The 15,999-nt window shown below is 50.1% G+C and overlaps 2 protein-coding genes across 4 annotated transcripts in view; one reads left to right on the top strand and one right to left on the bottom strand.

Moving 5' to 3' along the window:
* Positions 1 to 14,686, bottom strand: LOC102159288 (translation initiation factor IF-2-like). 3 transcript variants are annotated; one of them, XR_001309060.2, is made up of 4 exons: positions 14,324 to 14,686; positions 13,403 to 13,729; positions 6,004 to 6,086; positions 1 to 1,569 (listed from the first exon to the last, which is right to left on the bottom strand). XR_001309060.2 is itself a non-coding variant. In XM_013998299.2 (4 exons), the coding sequence occupies exons 1-3, from the start codon at positions 14,677 to 14,679 to the stop codon at positions 6,042 to 6,044; spliced, it is 510 nt and encodes a 169-aa protein (XP_013853753.2). In that variant the 5' UTR covers positions 14,680 to 14,686; the 3' UTR covers positions 899 to 1,569; positions 6,004 to 6,041. The 3 variants fall into 3 exon arrangements, 2 of the variants coding, with proteins under 2 accessions (XP_013853753.2, XP_020952883.1); XM_013998299.2 differs by lacking the exon at positions 13,403 to 13,729 and adding an exon at positions 9,749 to 9,857 and having other exon boundaries at positions 899 to 1,569; XM_021097224.1 differs by lacking the exon at positions 13,403 to 13,729 and having other exon boundaries at positions 899 to 1,569.
* Positions 14,523 to 15,999, top strand: part of GRAMD1A (GRAM domain containing 1A) — a 20,280-nt gene continuing 18,803 nt past the window's right edge. Inside the window, 1 exon segment of the mRNA XM_005664473.3 lies at positions 14,523 to 14,689. Within this exon segment, the coding sequence (XP_005664530.2) occupies positions 14,682 to 14,689 (8 nt within the window). The 5' untranslated portion in view covers positions 14,523 to 14,681.

Below are 15,999 nucleotides of genomic sequence, written 5' to 3' on the forward strand. Positions count from 1 at the left end.
TTTTTTTTTTTTTTTCCCTTTCTGGAAACTTTTAGAACTGATGTTCTGCTGTACTATTATCATATTTTAACAACTGTGCTTCATGCTCTGCCAGCCCCTCCTACTTTTCAGTTGTGGGGTTTTTCTTGCAACATTTCTCTCTCTCTCTTTTTTGGCTGCCTCTGAGGCATGCAGAACTTCCAGGGCCAGGGATCGAACCCATGCCAAAGCAGCAACCCGAGCCACAGCCACAACAATGCAGAATCCTTAACCTGCTGAGCCACCAGGGAACTCCTAAGATTTCTCTTTTTTAATTACAATTTTTTTAAAAATTGAATTTAAGTTGATATATAATGTTGTGTTAGTTTCAGGAGTACAGCACAGTGAAAATATATAGAAAACATTTTCTATATATGTAAAAAGAATATATATATTTTTTTTCAGAATCTTTTCCCTTATAGATTATTACAAAATATTGAGTACAGTACCCTGTACTATACAGTAGGTCCTTGTTGGTTATCCACTTTATTTTATTTTTTTATTTTTATTTTTTCCTTTTTAGGGCCACACCTGTGGCATATGGAAGTTCCCAGGCTAGGGGTTGAATCAAAGCTGAAGCTGCCAGCCCATGCCACAGTTACAGCAACAAGGGATCTGAGTTGCCTCTGCAACCTACGCCACAGCTGGCGGCAATGCTGGATCCTTAACCCACTGAGTGAAGTCAGGGATTGAACTTGCATCTCACAGAGAGTACGCTGGGTGCTTAAACCATTGAGCCACAACAGGAACTCCCTGGTTATCTATTTTATATATAATAGTGTGTGTGTGTGTTAAAACCAATCTCCTAATTTGTTCCTCCCTTTTGCCTTTGGTAAGTTTGTTTTCTTTGTCTGTGAGTCTCTTTCTATTTTGGAAATAAGTTTGTGTGTGTGTGTGTGTGTGTGTGTGTGTATTCTAAATTCATATACACACGTACATATATTCTAAATTCGTCAGCATGTGCTCCTCTTCTAGTTACCTCTGACCCATGAGTGAGAGGAGCTCTTCATGCCCACCGACGGAAGAGGGGTGTGTGCGTGTGCGAGTGCCTGTGCGTGTGCGTGCGAGTGCGTGTTGCGGACAGTGTGGGGAGGCTTTTGTTTCTGCTACCAGGAAATCTCCCTGGGTTCCCGTGCAGTTCCTCACGCAGAGAGCTGCACGCATGTTGGAGCTGTTCAAGCTGCCTTTGCCCCAGCAGCCAGGAGTGGCAGCAGGAAAGCCCTCACAATACACCCCAAAAGCTCCTTACAGGCGGCTTCCTATCCCCGACTTCAGTGCCAGCCAGCTCCAGGAAAGTTCCAGCTTCCAGACGGTACATCCCACGCTTCCTATTCCAGTCAAGCGACTGCCCTTTGCCCGTCAGGAGGAGCCTCTGGTGCTTTGTGGGCTCAGCCTGAGATGCTGGTTCCTTGATCTCCCCCTAGACCCACTTGGCTTTCGTCACATCCGCAGCCCTGCCCCTCAGGTCTGGGCTTTCCGAGTCCCCTGTAGTTACGTCGGAAGTGGAGACGGCATGCATGCTTCTAAGTTGCTGCTAGTTTGGCGTGATGCCTGAAAGAAAGCATTGAACAGTAATTTTATTTGTAAATATTTTAAACATAAAAACGTTAATGTTGTGGGGAAGAGGGGAGGGTGTAGAGGGCAGGAGGGAAGCTCTGGGAGCTGAGGCCTATGTCAGTCAGCTTGGTGGTAGAGATGGTTTCGGGATTCTGTATGTGTGTCAATAGCATCAAATCATGTGCTGAAATAAGTGCAGTGTCTCACACATCAGTTATGCTCCAGTAAAGCTGTTAAAGTAAGTTTAATGTTGATGACACTAAAGCTTTCCTTTTTTTTTTTTTTTTTTTTTTTTTTGTCTTTTTAAGGCCGCACCTGTGGCACATGGACGTTCCCAGGCTAGGGGTCTGATCAGAGATGCAGCTGCCGGCCTACACCACAGCCACAGCAATGCTGGATCTGAGCCACATCTGCGATCTACACCACAGCTCGAGGCAATGCCGGATCCTTAACCCACTGAGTTGGCCAGGGATCAAACCCAAGTCCTCATGGATACTAGTTGGGTTCCTTTCCACTGAGCCACGATGGGAACGCCTAAAACTTTACCTTTTAAACTGTTGAGGTAAACATACATATAGTAATGTGCATAAATCTTTTTCTTTTCTTTTCTTTCTTTTTCCTTTTTTAGGGCCACATCTCTGGCACATGAAGTTCCCAGACTAGGGGTTGAATTGGAGCTGCAGGTGCCAGCCTACACCACAGCCACAGCAATGCCGGATCCGAGCTGCGTCTGTGACCTACACCACAGCTCGCAGCAATGCGGGATCCTTAACCCATTGAGCAGGGCCAGGATTAACCCAGAATCCTCATGGATACTAGTTTGGTTTGTCTCCACTGAGCCACGATGGGAACGCCAGTGTGCGTAAATCTTAAATATACAGCAAAGTAATGTTTCCCACGCATACCACCCAGTGCACATGAAAATATAGAATCTGTCCAACACCTCAAAAGCTCCCATGTCTCTCCCAGTCATTACCCCTTAGAGGGAAGAATTATTCTGACCTGTAGCCCCATGGATTAGTTTTAGCTGTTCTTGGACTTCATATTAATGGAAATGCATCTACGTTGATGCTTGTGGTGATAGTCTGCTCATTTTTTGTTTGTTTGTTTTTTGTTTTGTTTTTTTTTTTTTGGCTGTGCCCACAACATGCAGAATTTCCTGGGCCAGGGATTGAACCCACACCATAGCAGTGACAATGCTAGATCTTTAACCTGATGAGCCACCAGGGAACTCCAGTTTACTCATTTTTCATTGCCACATAGTATTATATTTTATGGCTCTATCACAATTTCTTTAATGATTCTATTGTTGAGAATGACTGAGAACAGAGAGTGTTTACTCAAGGGTCAAGGGTACAAGAATTGAGGGTGGCCCAAGCAGGCTTGTCAGTGTGTATCTGCGAGCTCACTGGGCGCAGTGTGTGTGGTTTCTGTGTAGAGACACCTGCTCCTTAAGCGGCCTGTGCCTCCTCTGCTCTGCCAGCCAGTTCCCCATACTGCTGCCCTTCCTTTTCTCAGGCTTGCAGGGGCTAGGCCAGTTGTTTCCTATTAAAGTGAGCCATCCTTGGAATTCTCTGGTGGCTCAGTGGGTTAAGGACCTGATGTTGTCCCTGCTGTGACTTGGGTGGCTGCTATGGCGTGGGTTTGACCCTGGCCCTGGAACTTCTGCATGCTGTGAGTGCAGCCAAAAAGTAATTAAAGAAATGAAGTTAGCCATACTTAAATTTTTTAAAAAGATTATATGCATGTGTATTTGTATATATTTATTTGGGCTGTGCCTGTGGCATGCGGAAATTCCTGGGCCAGGTATCAAACCTGAGCCACAGCAATGACACCACCACATCCTTAACCCGCTGAGCCATCAGGGAGCATATATATATGAGTTTTTTAATTGAAGTATAGTTGATTTACAATGTCATGTTAGTTTCAGGTATACTGCACAGTGATTCAGATATATATATATATATGTATGTATGTGTATATGTATGTGCATATACATATATATATATGCACATTTTTTTCAGATTCTTTCCCCTTATAGGTTATTACAAAATACTGCATATAGCTCCCTGTGCTATACAGTAGGCTCTTGTCGATTATCTATTTTATATATAGTGTGTATATGTTAATTGTAAACTCCTAATTTATCCCTTTGCCTTTCTTTTCCCTTAGGTACCCATAAGTTTCTTTTCTATGTCTGTGAGTCTATTGTCTTTCTCTGTCTGGCTTACTTCACTCAGTATGATGACCCCTAGGTCCATCCATGCTGCTGCAAATGGCATTATTTCATTCTTTTTTATGGCTAATATTCCATTTATAGACATACCACATCTTTTTTTTTTTTTTTTTTTTGGTCTTTTTTTTTGTCTTTTTAGGGCCGTACCCGCAGCATATGGAGATTCCCAGGCTAGGGGTCTAATCAGAGCTGCAGCTACCAGCCTACACCACAGCCGCAGCAACACAGGATCCGAGTCACATCCTCGACCTACACCACAGCTCACGGCAACGCTGGGTCCTTAAGCCACTGAGCGAGGCCCGGCATCGAACCCGCAACCTCATGGTTCCTGGTTGGATTCATTTCCGCTGCGCCACGATGGAAACTCCTACCACATCTTTTTTATCCATTCCTCTGTCGACAGATAGGTTGCTTCCATGTCTTGGCTATTTTTAAAAATATTTTTTTAAATAAAAGCAAAAATATGTGTAATTCTGATATATAAAATAGGAAAAAAAAATAGCCGTATTAAAGTGGACCTGTTTGGAGGGCTCTCCTTCTCACTGGTCTGATGGTGGAGCCAAATGAAATCTTTCCACTTCCTCCCTTTGGTCTCTTTGCAAGCAAGCAAGCATCGCCTTCTCATTTAAAGATTTGCCTAATAAGTGATGTGGAAAAACACCCAGAGCTAAACAAAACCAATGCGGGGAGAGGCCCGACATCCTAGAATTCTTATACTTCTAGCTGTGTTTCCCCACCATCTGGTTTCCAGCATCTCGTGCAGTGTGGTTGTTGAAATTATGAGCTATACATGCTCATTCAAACACCCTCCCACCCAGAAACATAAAATAATAGCTAAAGCAATAATTGGGCCATCGCTGTGTGCTCAAACCCACATTTTGCTTATATTAACTCATTAGATTCTCTCAAAACCCTTGGAGGTGGATCATTTTCCACACTTCACAGATAAGGGCTAGAAGCTCATTGACCTCAGGGACCATGTCTGTTTATCTGTGACTTAATTCCCGTTTTCTAGACAGACAGCTGTCAGTGCGTATGTCCGTGGGAGGGGAGACAGCCTAGAAAATCACTGCAGTTTATCAAAAGGCTCTCCCCAGTCACTGCTGAAATGAATCCTCCGATATCTAGAAGTTTCCTTGAAGATTTCCCAGTCCAGGTGAAATACGGAACGGAAGTTCCACTGGGCTTTGGAGAGCCCTCCAAAATAGTTATTTGCTACATAAAACGTTATGGTTGGTCCTGACAAGTCCTGCCAAATGTTCGGGGCGGGGGGCGGGGGGTGGGGTGGAAATATGATGCTTTACATTTTAGAACAAGCCATCCTTTCTTAGACTACTCCTGGTGTGTTTTTTTCTTTTCTCTCTCTCTCTCTTTTTTTTTTTTTTTTTTTTTTTTTTTTTGCCGCCCCATGGCATACAGCAACACCGGATCCTTAAGGCAATACCGGATCCGTAATCCACTATGCTGGAACGGGGATCAAACCTGTGGTTCCAGAACTCCCCAGGCTGTGGATCCCGTTGCGCCACAGCAGGAGCTCCCCCTCCTGGCAGTTTTTAGGGTGGCAGTAAATACATGAAATTGGCGAAAACAGGACACTAAGGTGCTGGGGAGAAGGAAGGAAACCCTGGGAGGCCAAGTTCTTAATGCAAATTCAATTCTTGAGGAAAATGCGAAAAAAATCCATGTTCATCTCTCCTGCCCTGTCCTTGTCGTGGCGCCCATTTCTTGGAAACTCAAGGTCCGCCACGCTTCCTTCTTTCCCAGAGAGCCCCAAGTTTAAGAGCAGGAAATGGTCTTGGACTGAGTGTCTTTGTTCTGAGCAAAGCACCAACATTTTGGCCCAGAAGGTGGTGAGACAAAGCAGAAGTTCACGAGAAACAGACGTCCCAATGGCACCTCTGTGTGGGAGGTCCAGGAGGAGGGTGGTCCGGGAAGGACCACCCCACAGACAACCAGTTAGCACCTGTTTTCTCAGCATCTGTTTGGTAGAAGAGGAGGTCAGCCTAGCCCAAAGGGACACTCTTCAATATGCAAACAGAAGCCTGAAGGGAAGAACAGCAGATAATTTGGGACTTTCCAGGGTGGAGGATGTGGGAAGGGATTTGTTAAAATCAGACACACTTGGGGGTTGCGGGGAGAGCCTTACATATACAGAGAGTGTGGGGGAGACTGGGTAAGAAGTCAAAACTTACCAGGTCCATACAGATACACTCAGAGAAGAAACCAGAAGTCACAGTTCGTTGGAAACAGATGCAGCCAGGAAATCTTGAAGCATCTGTGGAGGGCAAATAGCACATTATCACTGATTATGTGTCAGAAATACACAAGCCCACACTCTCTTGAGCACCAGCACCGGAGGAGAAAAAGGAAGTCAGCACAGACTCTATCTGTTGCATCCACTCTTCGCTGTGGAAAAATGCTACAGAAATGGTGCCCAATCTGGGACACTTCACCCCCACCCCACCCCCCGCGCCCCACCGCCGCCTCACCCCTCAACTCACGCCCACCCCGGCTGGGAGGAGACACTAGAGAGGAGTTTCATGGCTCTGCTACTCTCTTGAATGTGAGGAGGGTGGAAATAGTGGAATAAGAGGCAGGTGGTTTTCAACCCACAGAGGTTTTCAGACGGGAAAACCTGGGGATTTTCACCAGATGGGGGGTGGGATGAGTTCATGTGAAGTGTTCTTAGGTGGCCCTGCTCTGTTCAAGACTGCATGTCCACACACTAACCCTTCCTGAGCTTCCAGGGACATTAGGTTCTAATGAGCCTTCTCTCCAGAGTCCTAATGCCAGCCATGAACTTCCCTCAGAGGTCTGTCGGCAACGTCAAAGATCAGAAAAGGTAAAGATAACACGAGTTCCCTTGTGGTGCAGAGGGTTAAGGATCGGGCATTGTCACCACGGTGGCCCGGGTGGCTGCTGTGGCTCAGGTTCAATCCCTGGCCCCAGAACTTCTCTGCACTGTGGGCTCTGCCAAAAAAAAAAACAAAAACAAAAAACAAAAAACAGAAGACAACTCTGACTGTAAGCCCAAGTCCCCCATGTCACTCAACTCTCGAAGACAGAATCTGAATCAAGCTCTCTTTCTCTCTCTCTCTCTATATATATATATTTATTATTATTACTACTATTATTATTTTATTTATTTATTTATTTTTTGGTTGCCCCGAAGCATATGGAGTTCCTGGGCCAGGGATCAGATCTGAACCGCAGTTGCAGCCTACAGCCTACACTACAGCTGCAGTAACACCAGATCCTTAACCCACTGTGCTGGGCTGGGGTCCTAGCCCAGCTGCAAAAATGCTTCTGATTCCATTGCACCATAGTGGGAACTCTTCCATGCTTCCTGAAGACAGTAATCTTGTGTAGGAAGAGAAGGGTGGGTTCTGGGAAAAGATGCTCCAGGGGAGGGGAGGGTCTTGGGGTGGGTGATCACCATCCGATGCTGGGGACTCCCAGGGCCAGCCCTGATCTCTGTCTGCCAGCTGCCCACTGGACCTGTCCATTGGGAGCTTGCACAGGTATCGCTGACGAGTTGTCCTAAATAGAGCTCTTGATGTTTTTCTGCAAAACATATTTCTTATTTCAATCTTCCACAGCCCCCTCAGTTGTTAAACCACAGGCTGGACCCCACTTCTAAATACGCACTGACAGGTAAGGATCATGCGCATTTGAGGAAAACCTCTAACATGAAGAGCCAAGAGACTCTTAAAGAAGAGCAAAATGGGAAGGCTTTGATCCCAGACACCAAGACTAGTTGTAAAATCACATATACATATTACATATGTGTGTATATGTGGATATAGTATTTATGTATTAACATAGTGTATATGTCTGTTTATATAGGTTTATATATATAGGTGTGTGTGTATATATATGATAATTAGGTGTATATAAGTAGGATGGTGTAAATTGCTTTTTTTCCTTTTTCTTTTTCAGCTGCCCCTATTGCATATGAAATTTCCCTGGCCAGGGATCAAATCCAAGCCAGAGCTGCCATTGCTACAGCAACACTGGATAGGATAGTGTAGTTTTTGCACAGGGTTAGACAAATGGACCAGTGAAGCTCTCTGAAAGACCCATGGATGAGTGGATGGGTGAATGGATGGATAAATAGATACTTGATGTGTGACAGAGAGGAACACAAAGACACATGGAAAAGAATGTTCACGGCAGCACTATTTTTAGTGGTCCAAACTGGGAATGCCTCAAATAGCCATCAACATAATCAGTAAATTAATAGTGGAATTTATCTACAATAGTTTTTACAGCTGAGTAGTATTCCGTTGTATAAATATACCACATCTTATTTATCCTTCATCTGTGGATGGCATTTAGGTTGCTTCCATGTCTTGGCTATTGTAAATAGTGCTGCTATGAATACTGGGGTACATATATCTTTTCTTTTCTTCCTTTTTTTGGGGGGGCCCACACCTGCAGCATATGGAAGTTCCCAGGCTAGGGGTTGAATCAGAGCTGTAGTGAAGGCCTATACCACAGCCACAGCAACACTGGATCCGAACCGCATCTAGGACCTACACCACAGCTCACGGCAATGCTGGATCCTTAACCCACCAAGCAAGGCCAGGGACGGAACCCAAGTCCTCATGAATCCTGGTTGGGTTCATTACTGCTGAGCCACAATGGGAACACCTGCATGTATCTTTTTAAATTATGTTTTTTTCCTCCAGATATATGCCCAGGAGTAGGATTACTGGATCATATGGTCGTTCTATGTTTAGGTTTTTTGGGGACTCTCCATACTGTTCTCCAGAGTGACTGTACCAATTTACATTCCCACCAACCATGTAGGAGGGTTCCCTTTTCTCCACACCCTCTTCAGCACTTACTGTTGTAGACTTTTCGAGGATGGCCCTTTTGAGGTTAATGTAATTTTGATCAGCATTTCTCTAATAATTACCGATGTTGAGCATCTTTGCAGGTGCCTTTTGGCCATCTGTATGTCTCCTTTGGAGATTAGATCTTCTGCCCACTTTTTTTTAATTTCATTGGAAAACTAAATATTAAAATGTTTAGGAATGCAGACCGATCTGATGTTTAGGAATGATCCCTGACAAATAAGAGGGGATGAGGACTTCTGGAAGGGAGGCCAGGGTTGGGTAAGCCAGTCCCAGGGGCACTCGCAGTGATGTGCTGGCTCTCAAATTGGCTGTGTGTGTGTGGAGGGGGGGTGAGTTATGGGGTTTTCTTTCTTGTTAAACTTGTGGGACTTCGAGGCTTCTTCAAGGAAATAAAACTCAAAAAGCCTCCAGCTGAGATAAGAATTGCCAGACCCTTATCAGCCCACCTGAATCATTGTAGCTGTTAGTCGTTCCTGAGAACTCCCCACCCCAGCCACCTGGCCTACTCCTTCCTGCCTCCTGCTAGGAAAGGTATGTAGCCCACTCCTCAGCCCGCCCCTAGAGGAGCAACATATGCTCCCAACCAACCAGCAAGTATATCCAAAGACCCCATTGTTCCCCAACCAATCAGCAAGTGTGTCAGAAGACCCCATTCTTCCCCAGCCAATCAGCAGGTCAACAAATGCATGGCAAGACTACTCCTCACACGCCTTTGTCTTTGGGCTGTAAAAACAGACTCGACCACGTGCCCAGAGTCAGCCCTCCCTGATTATCAAGGAAGTTGACCCACTGTGTTAACAGCATCTCTTGTGTCAATAAACTTGTCTTTCTACACTTTGGTTTAAATCTGGAAAATTCTTTTTCTATCTGCGTGCAGAGACCACAACAAAACTCACAACTGGGATACAGACATCCTTTAGCATGTGTCCATTATTATGTAATATATTGGAAAAGTGCCCAGACCTAAGCCATGGGAAATGCCAGCTCTTTACAGACCAGGTGGAGCAGACAGAGTCGTGCACAAAAGTGAGATGGAGCCGTCGGTGGGGTGCCCTTGAGCGCTAAGAGAACCCACCTGAAGGTTCGGGCCTCTAAGAGCAGGACTGGAAGGTGAGGATGAGAAAGGCTCAGCCTTGGCCAGCTGGGGGCGAGGGGGGTGGATCTCTGAGCTTGGAGGAGCAGTTCTGGGGAGAAGAGGGAACAGAAGCTACACTGTGGTGGGCCGGGCGACAGGAGAGATGGAGAAGTGGAGGCCTGGGGTGAGGGCAGCCCCTTCCTCCCCAGGCTGAGGAGGGAAGGGCCCCCCGCCCCCACCCATCCTTTCTCCCAGGAACAGCTGGCCAGAGGGGAACATGACTCCAGCCGGCAGTGCTATTCTGGCTGGCAAGGTCATGACTCCCTGGCCTGGCCAGGACTCCCCACCCGCCCCGGGGTAGGGGGGAGGGTTGAAAAGGGCCTAGTCACCTGCCCCTTCCCCTGGAAGTCCCAGCAAACACCGCGAGGACAGAAGGAGGTGGAAGCCATAAGGTAGGGGTGCCTGGGAAGGATTCCGGGGTCCAGGCCTGGCCTGTGAGGTTCAAGTCTTCCCAAACCAGAGGACACTCTCTCTGGGTTCCATGGGCCCTGCTTCCCTCTTCCCCCAGCAGCTGGGGCCCAAGTTCTGCTCTGAGGACTGGACGCCACTATCTCCCCAGACCCAGGCAAACCTCAGGAACGGGCCTGGCTCCCTCCCTTTGTTTGTCTTGGGAGGGGTAATTGCTGAGCAAACAAGGAAGGGAAATCCTGGATTTGGCCTCTCTTCTCCACTTGCTCAGCCATTGTAACTCAGCCCTGTGGCCTCTGGCGCCCACTCGGGCCTGGCTCCTTCCTGGCCTTGGGTGAGGAGGGGGGTGGAGATGGATATAGAGAAAAGCCTGGCCTTGGCTTTGGTGAATACTCAGGAAAAAACACACCCCATCCAGGGGCATGAAGGGACGTTCCCTGCCCACTTCTGTGCCGGGCCTGGGGCTGGAGCCTCCGCTGTCAGAGCTCCCTGGCACTGGCCAGCCCCTCTAGGCTGTTGTCATCAGGATCTCTCTCCAGTTTCCAGAAGAGGAACTTGAGGTTCAGGGTCACGAAGGAGGATGTTGCAGAGGTGGGGACCCCACCCCGACCTCTCTGACACCCGCCGGGCTCTGAACCATCAGTGGTGCAGCAGGCGGAGGTGATGGGGGGCTTGCACAGGAACTCTCCCCTTCACCTCTTTTTTTTTTCTCCCCCAGAGATCACACCATTGTCTAAGACCCCCAACTGGGCAGGCAGAGCCCTCTCCATGGCTGAGCTTCTGCCTCTGCTGCCTTGCCTGCCCCCACCAGCCCCGGACGGCAGTGCCCAGGACTCACCTGTCCCCCCAGCTGAGGGGCAGAGCTGGCAGCCACAGGGTGGCAGGGCCGAGGGCCTGGCCCCTAAGTCCCAAAGGCTCCTGGAGGTGCCCTCCATTCAGATAACACCAGCCAGTGATGAGGAGTCACCCCCCTGCACCCCACCTCCACAGCGCCTGCAGCTGCCGAGGACCCAAGACCCGGAGAGTTCACCCCAGGACAGGTCAGATGGAGGCGGTGGGATGGGAAAGGGGTTCTCTCTAGGGGTTATGCTCGGGGGTGGGTTCCCTGTGGCTCTCACTGTCCAGGTGGGGGGCTGAAGGTCATTTAGGATGTGGCCTAAGCTCCACGGGGGCCTGGCTGGAAACTGTGAAACAGATGCACAGATAAAAACCGTAACTGGGAATATGTGTTGGGATAACCAGGCTGAGCGCTGCTTATCAAGACCTGAGGCAAACACCTGCTCAGTGTTTTTCAAACTGTGGGTCATGACCCATTTAAGGGCCACGAAACCAATGGAGTGCCCTGCCACCAGCACTTTTTCCCAAATAGAACCAGGAGAGAATTGAAAAGAGCATAGTGTTAAAAAAAAACAAAAAAAAAGGAAAGAAAAAGATCAGAAGAAAATAAAAGTGTATGAGGCACTGAATGAGTGTGGCTTCCTGTAAATTTTGTGACATGACATACACGGTTGTCCCTTGGTATCTATGGGGGCTATTCCAAGACCCCTGTGGACACCAAACTGTGCAGATGTCTCATAGAAAATGAGGTAGTATTTGCATATAACACTCACATCCTCTTTGTAGACTTTATCACTAGATTACTTCTAAGATCGAATGCAATGTAAATGCTATGTACATAGCTGTAGATACAATGCAAATACTATGTCAATAATTGCCAGCCAACAAATTCTAGTTTAGTTTTCTGAAAATTTCTTTAAATTGAAGTATAGTTGATTTACAAAATTCTGTTTGTTTCAGGTGTATAGCAAAGTGATTCAGTTATATGTACACATATACATATCTAATTTTTTTTCAGATTTTTTTCCCCATTATAGGGGATTACGAGAAATCGAGCACAGTTCCCTGTGCTATAGAGTAGGTCCTTGCTGTTTTTTTTTTCTATATAGTAATCTGTATTTGTTCATCCCAAACTCCCAATTTACCCCTGCCCCCACCCGGGAATTTAAAAGAAAATCTTTTTTTTTTTTTTTTTTGTCTTTTTAGGGCAGCACCTGAAGCGTATGGAGGTTCTCAGGCTAGGGGTCAAATCAGAGCTGTAGCCACTGGCCGATGCCACAGCTACAGCAAAATGCGGGATCCAAGCTGCATCTGCAACCTATACCACAGGTCACAGCAACACCGGATCCTTAACCCACTGAGAGGCCAGGGATCGAACCCATCCTCATGGATTCTAGTCGGGTTCTTAACCTGCTGAGCCACAACAGGAACTTCCCCATTTCTTAAAAAAAAAAAAAAAAAGGACCTGAAGCAAGAATGCCAAAAGGTCCACATCTATTCAATATGGCTGGGGGGAACTGTTGTACTTTTTCCTGTTTGAAATAAATTTTTCCTAATTAGACATTTTAAAGTACATCCAGAGAAGAAACAGGCAAAGAGAGAGTGCAGTGAGACAGGGAGATGGTGGAAGGAGGGCCTCTCTGAGATCCCCCTGAGATAACTGAGGGTAAATGGCAGTCACAGGAAGAACTGGGGGAAGAGCGTCCCTGCAGAGGGAGAGCCAGTACAAAGGCCCAGGGGCAGGAATGTGTCGGAGGAGTTAGAGGACCAGCAGGGTAGCTAGAGGCAGTGGTCGAGAGAAGTGAGAGTGGGCTGAAGAAGTTAGAGCAGGGCCTTGACACTAAGAGGAGGACTTTCCTTCTAGCTGGAGGGACATGGAGTCCCAGGAGAGAGCTGGCCAGGAGGGCCCTGACCTGACACCATTTCACGGACTCCCTGGGGCTGTGTGTGGGAAGCAGACTGTAGGAGGCCTGGACTGAAGCAGGGAGACCAGGGAGGAGGCAGTGTGATGGTCCAGGAGGGGATGGAGGCTGGGCCAGGCTGGGGGCGATGGGGGAGGAGGGCTTCCATTCTGCATAGATTTTGTGGGCTCAGCCCACTGGGTTTCTGAGAGACTGGATGTGGGTGTGAGGGAAAGAGAAGGTCAAGAAGAGCTGAAGTTTGGGGCCTGCTGTCCACCAAAAAGGAGAAGCTGGTGGGTTTGGGGGGAAGGGAGGGGGTGTAAGGGTGGGAGAGCTGTGGGAATGGAGGTTTTCCAAGAGGCAGGAACAGCCTGTCTGGAGAGGGGTGGTGAGAAGGCTCCATGCAGGGGCACCTGTGCTCAGGAGCTGTGGGGCAGGACTCACTCACAGGCACAAGGAGTCCAGGACACTGCAGACTCAGGCGGCCACTGCCAGACAGGCGCAGCTCATGGCATCAAAGGAGGGTTGCGTCCATTTGACGTCCAGCAACGTGACCTCAGTGGTGAGTTACTTCCCAGCTTTGAGGCCCGGCTTCCTTTTCTGTAACAGGGCTGCCCCTGACCCCCACTGTCAGGTGGGAGAGCTCTGACCACAGAGTTAGTGGGATTTGCAGGACTTGCCCGACGTCACAGCACAGATAAGGGCCAGGAAGGCTGGATTTTAACTTAGGCTGGGCCCAAGAGGGGGTCCCCAGAGATCGAGGCGCTGGGCCTCCCTGAGAGGACAGCAGGGCCTCAGAGATGAGGAGAGGGAGGCGTCTTAGGGTCCCGCCCACTTCCCGCCAGCTGCGGTTCCCCAGGTACCCACAGCCCCAACACCTCCGTTTCCCCAATCTCCATCCCACCCCCAGCTCCGCCCCACCTCTCAGGTTCCCCCCGGGGTGGGGGGTGGGGATGCCGAGAGCGCCCAGCCAGTCTCAACAGGGGCCAGAGGACCCTTTTCCGGGTACCAGGGGAGCGGGAAGGGCCTGGGCGGACAGCTAGCTGCCATGGCGATGTTTTGTTTTAATTAAGTCTGTGTTGTCCTCTTTCTGCGCCCCCGCCTTGTGCCCCTCCGCCCCGGGTCCATTTCTCATCTCTCTCCTTAGATCCGCTGTCTCTCTTTTTCTCTTCCTCTCTCTTGTTCTCTCCGGGTCTCTGGCATCCCAGCCTCCCCTCTCAATGTGTGTCTCTTCCTGCCCCAGCGCCCGGTCCCTCCATCTCTGATCCTCCTCCTGCCTCCCTCTCCCTGGGGGCCTCGCTCTGTCCCTGCCGTCCCTCCGTCGCCTCGGCCACCTCTCCAACCCCGGCTGTGTCCCTCTGGCTCTCACCTCCTGCTCTCCCGCCTCCCTTCGGTCCCTTCCTCCCTCCCGGTACCGGACTCTCCGGCTAGGCCCCGCCGCCCCTCCCCGCCTCGGCCGGTCCCTCCCCTCCCTCCCGCGGGCGGGCGGGGGGCGGCGCGGTGACGCGACGGGGCGGGGAGGAAGGGGGAGCTGACGCTGCGGCGGCCTCCGGCGGCCCCGGTCTTTTGTGCGGGGCTGCGGGCGGCGGGTCGCGGGTCGCGGGTCGGGTGGGGGCGGCGGCCGACCAGGGCGAGGCGCCTGCCCCGCGGGGACGCCCAGCGCAGCCCAGTCCCGCTCCGCCGGGCCCGGCCCTGCCCTGCGGCTGGGCGCCCGCCGCGCCGCATCCATGTTCGAGTAAGGACCGCCGGGGGGGGGGGAGGTGCGGGGGCTGGGCGGGGTGGGGGGGCCGCAGCCGATGTCCGGGAGTTGTGCACCGCTGCCGGCCGTGGGGAGGGAGGCTTAGGGGGTGGGCAGGGGTGTGCTCGGGGGCCGGCCGCTGACCGCTGGGAGGCCGGCACGTCACTGCCCGGGCGCGATGCGCCGGCTGGCGGGGCTGGGACCGGGGATCCAAGTCTCTTCCTGCCGGGAGTGCGGCCTGCGGGAAGCGCCCCCAGCCCTGCTTCGTCCCTGCCTGGGAGGCGAGAGGTGGGCGCGAGGCCGACCGGTCGTCGGGCCTGCGGTGGAGGCAGGGCAGAGACAAGTCCCCGCCGGCCCCGGCTTCCAGGCTCCGGAGGCCGGGCAGGCCCAGGGGCAGCCTCTCTGGGTCTGGGCCCCCTCCGGCCATCCTTGTCTGTCGCGAGTCTCGGAGCTGCTGGGGAGGGGCCTTCTGCGTGGCCACAGACCTGGTGCCTGAGATTCTCTGGGGTCGTGGGTAGGGAATTGACCTACTTGTCTGGGCCCAGAGTGTTTTCAGTTGTAGGTGTCTTGGAAGTGTGGATGCCATCTGAGGTCCTAGCGAGCAGGCAGCTGTGATCCTCTTTAGCTCTGTGTGTGATTTAGTTCCAATTCCATTGTGGCTCCATGTGTTCCTGTAAGCTCCCTGTGTGTGTCTGATTGTGACTATGGTGTGTGTCTGGGGCTCCGCGTGGCTGTGACCTGTGGTTGTATGTCCGTGTGCAGTGTAGCTCATCTGGTCAGACCTATGCGTGTCTGATTGTGACTTTGGAATGTGTGAACATATGTCTAAGTCTCCTAGTGTGAGGATGGTTGTGATCCTTCTTGGCCGTGTGTGCATGTGTGAATGTGTGAATTTATCTCAGATTCCATCTGTGGTTCCACGTGTCACTCACTGTAAGTTGCCTGTGTGTTCAGTTGTGACTTTATAGTGTATGTGTGCATACGTGTCTGGGGCTGCGTTTGCTGCTGTGACCCTCTGCTCTGTGTGTGCCTGTAATTTACCTCTGCATCTATTAGCTCTGTGTGCAAACCCAAGTCACTTGTGTGTGTCTTTGTGCATCCAGGACTTGGTGGGTATGATTGAAACCCCTGGGGCTGTGCCTATAATCTGCTTCTGATTCTATCTTTGTGTGAATGTTCCTGTCTGTGTCCCTTTGTGACATTGTTGAGTGTGCCTGGGCTTCCATGTGAGCAGCTGGTACCCTCTGGGGCTTTGTGTGTGTGCAAAGTAAGAGAGAGAGAGACCCCTTGTGGCTCTTAGTGGGCTT

Source organism: Sus scrofa, chromosome 6 (assembly GCF_000003025.6).
Source record: "Sus scrofa isolate TJ Tabasco breed Duroc chromosome 6, Sscrofa11.1, whole genome shotgun sequence".
Lineage (NCBI taxonomy): Eukaryota > Metazoa > Chordata > Mammalia > Artiodactyla > Suidae > Sus > Sus scrofa.

What these genes read in the sequence shown, in the direction of transcription:
- LOC102159288 (XM_013998299.2), bottom strand. Translation starts at nt 14,679, where the DNA reads ATGCGGCGCGGCGGGCGCCCAGCCGCAGGGCAGGGCCGGGCCCGGCGG. An exon ending in GGGAGGCGGGAGAGCAGGAG is followed by an intron (nt 9,858 to 14,323) that starts GTGAGAGCCAGA and finishes TCTTCTCCCCAG; the next exon opens with AACTGCTCCTCCAAGCTCAG. An exon ending in TTAGAGGCCCGAACCTTCAG is followed by an intron (nt 6,087 to 9,748) that starts GTGGGTTCTCTT and finishes TGCCCTCCACAG; the next exon opens with ATGCTTCAAGATTTCCTGGC.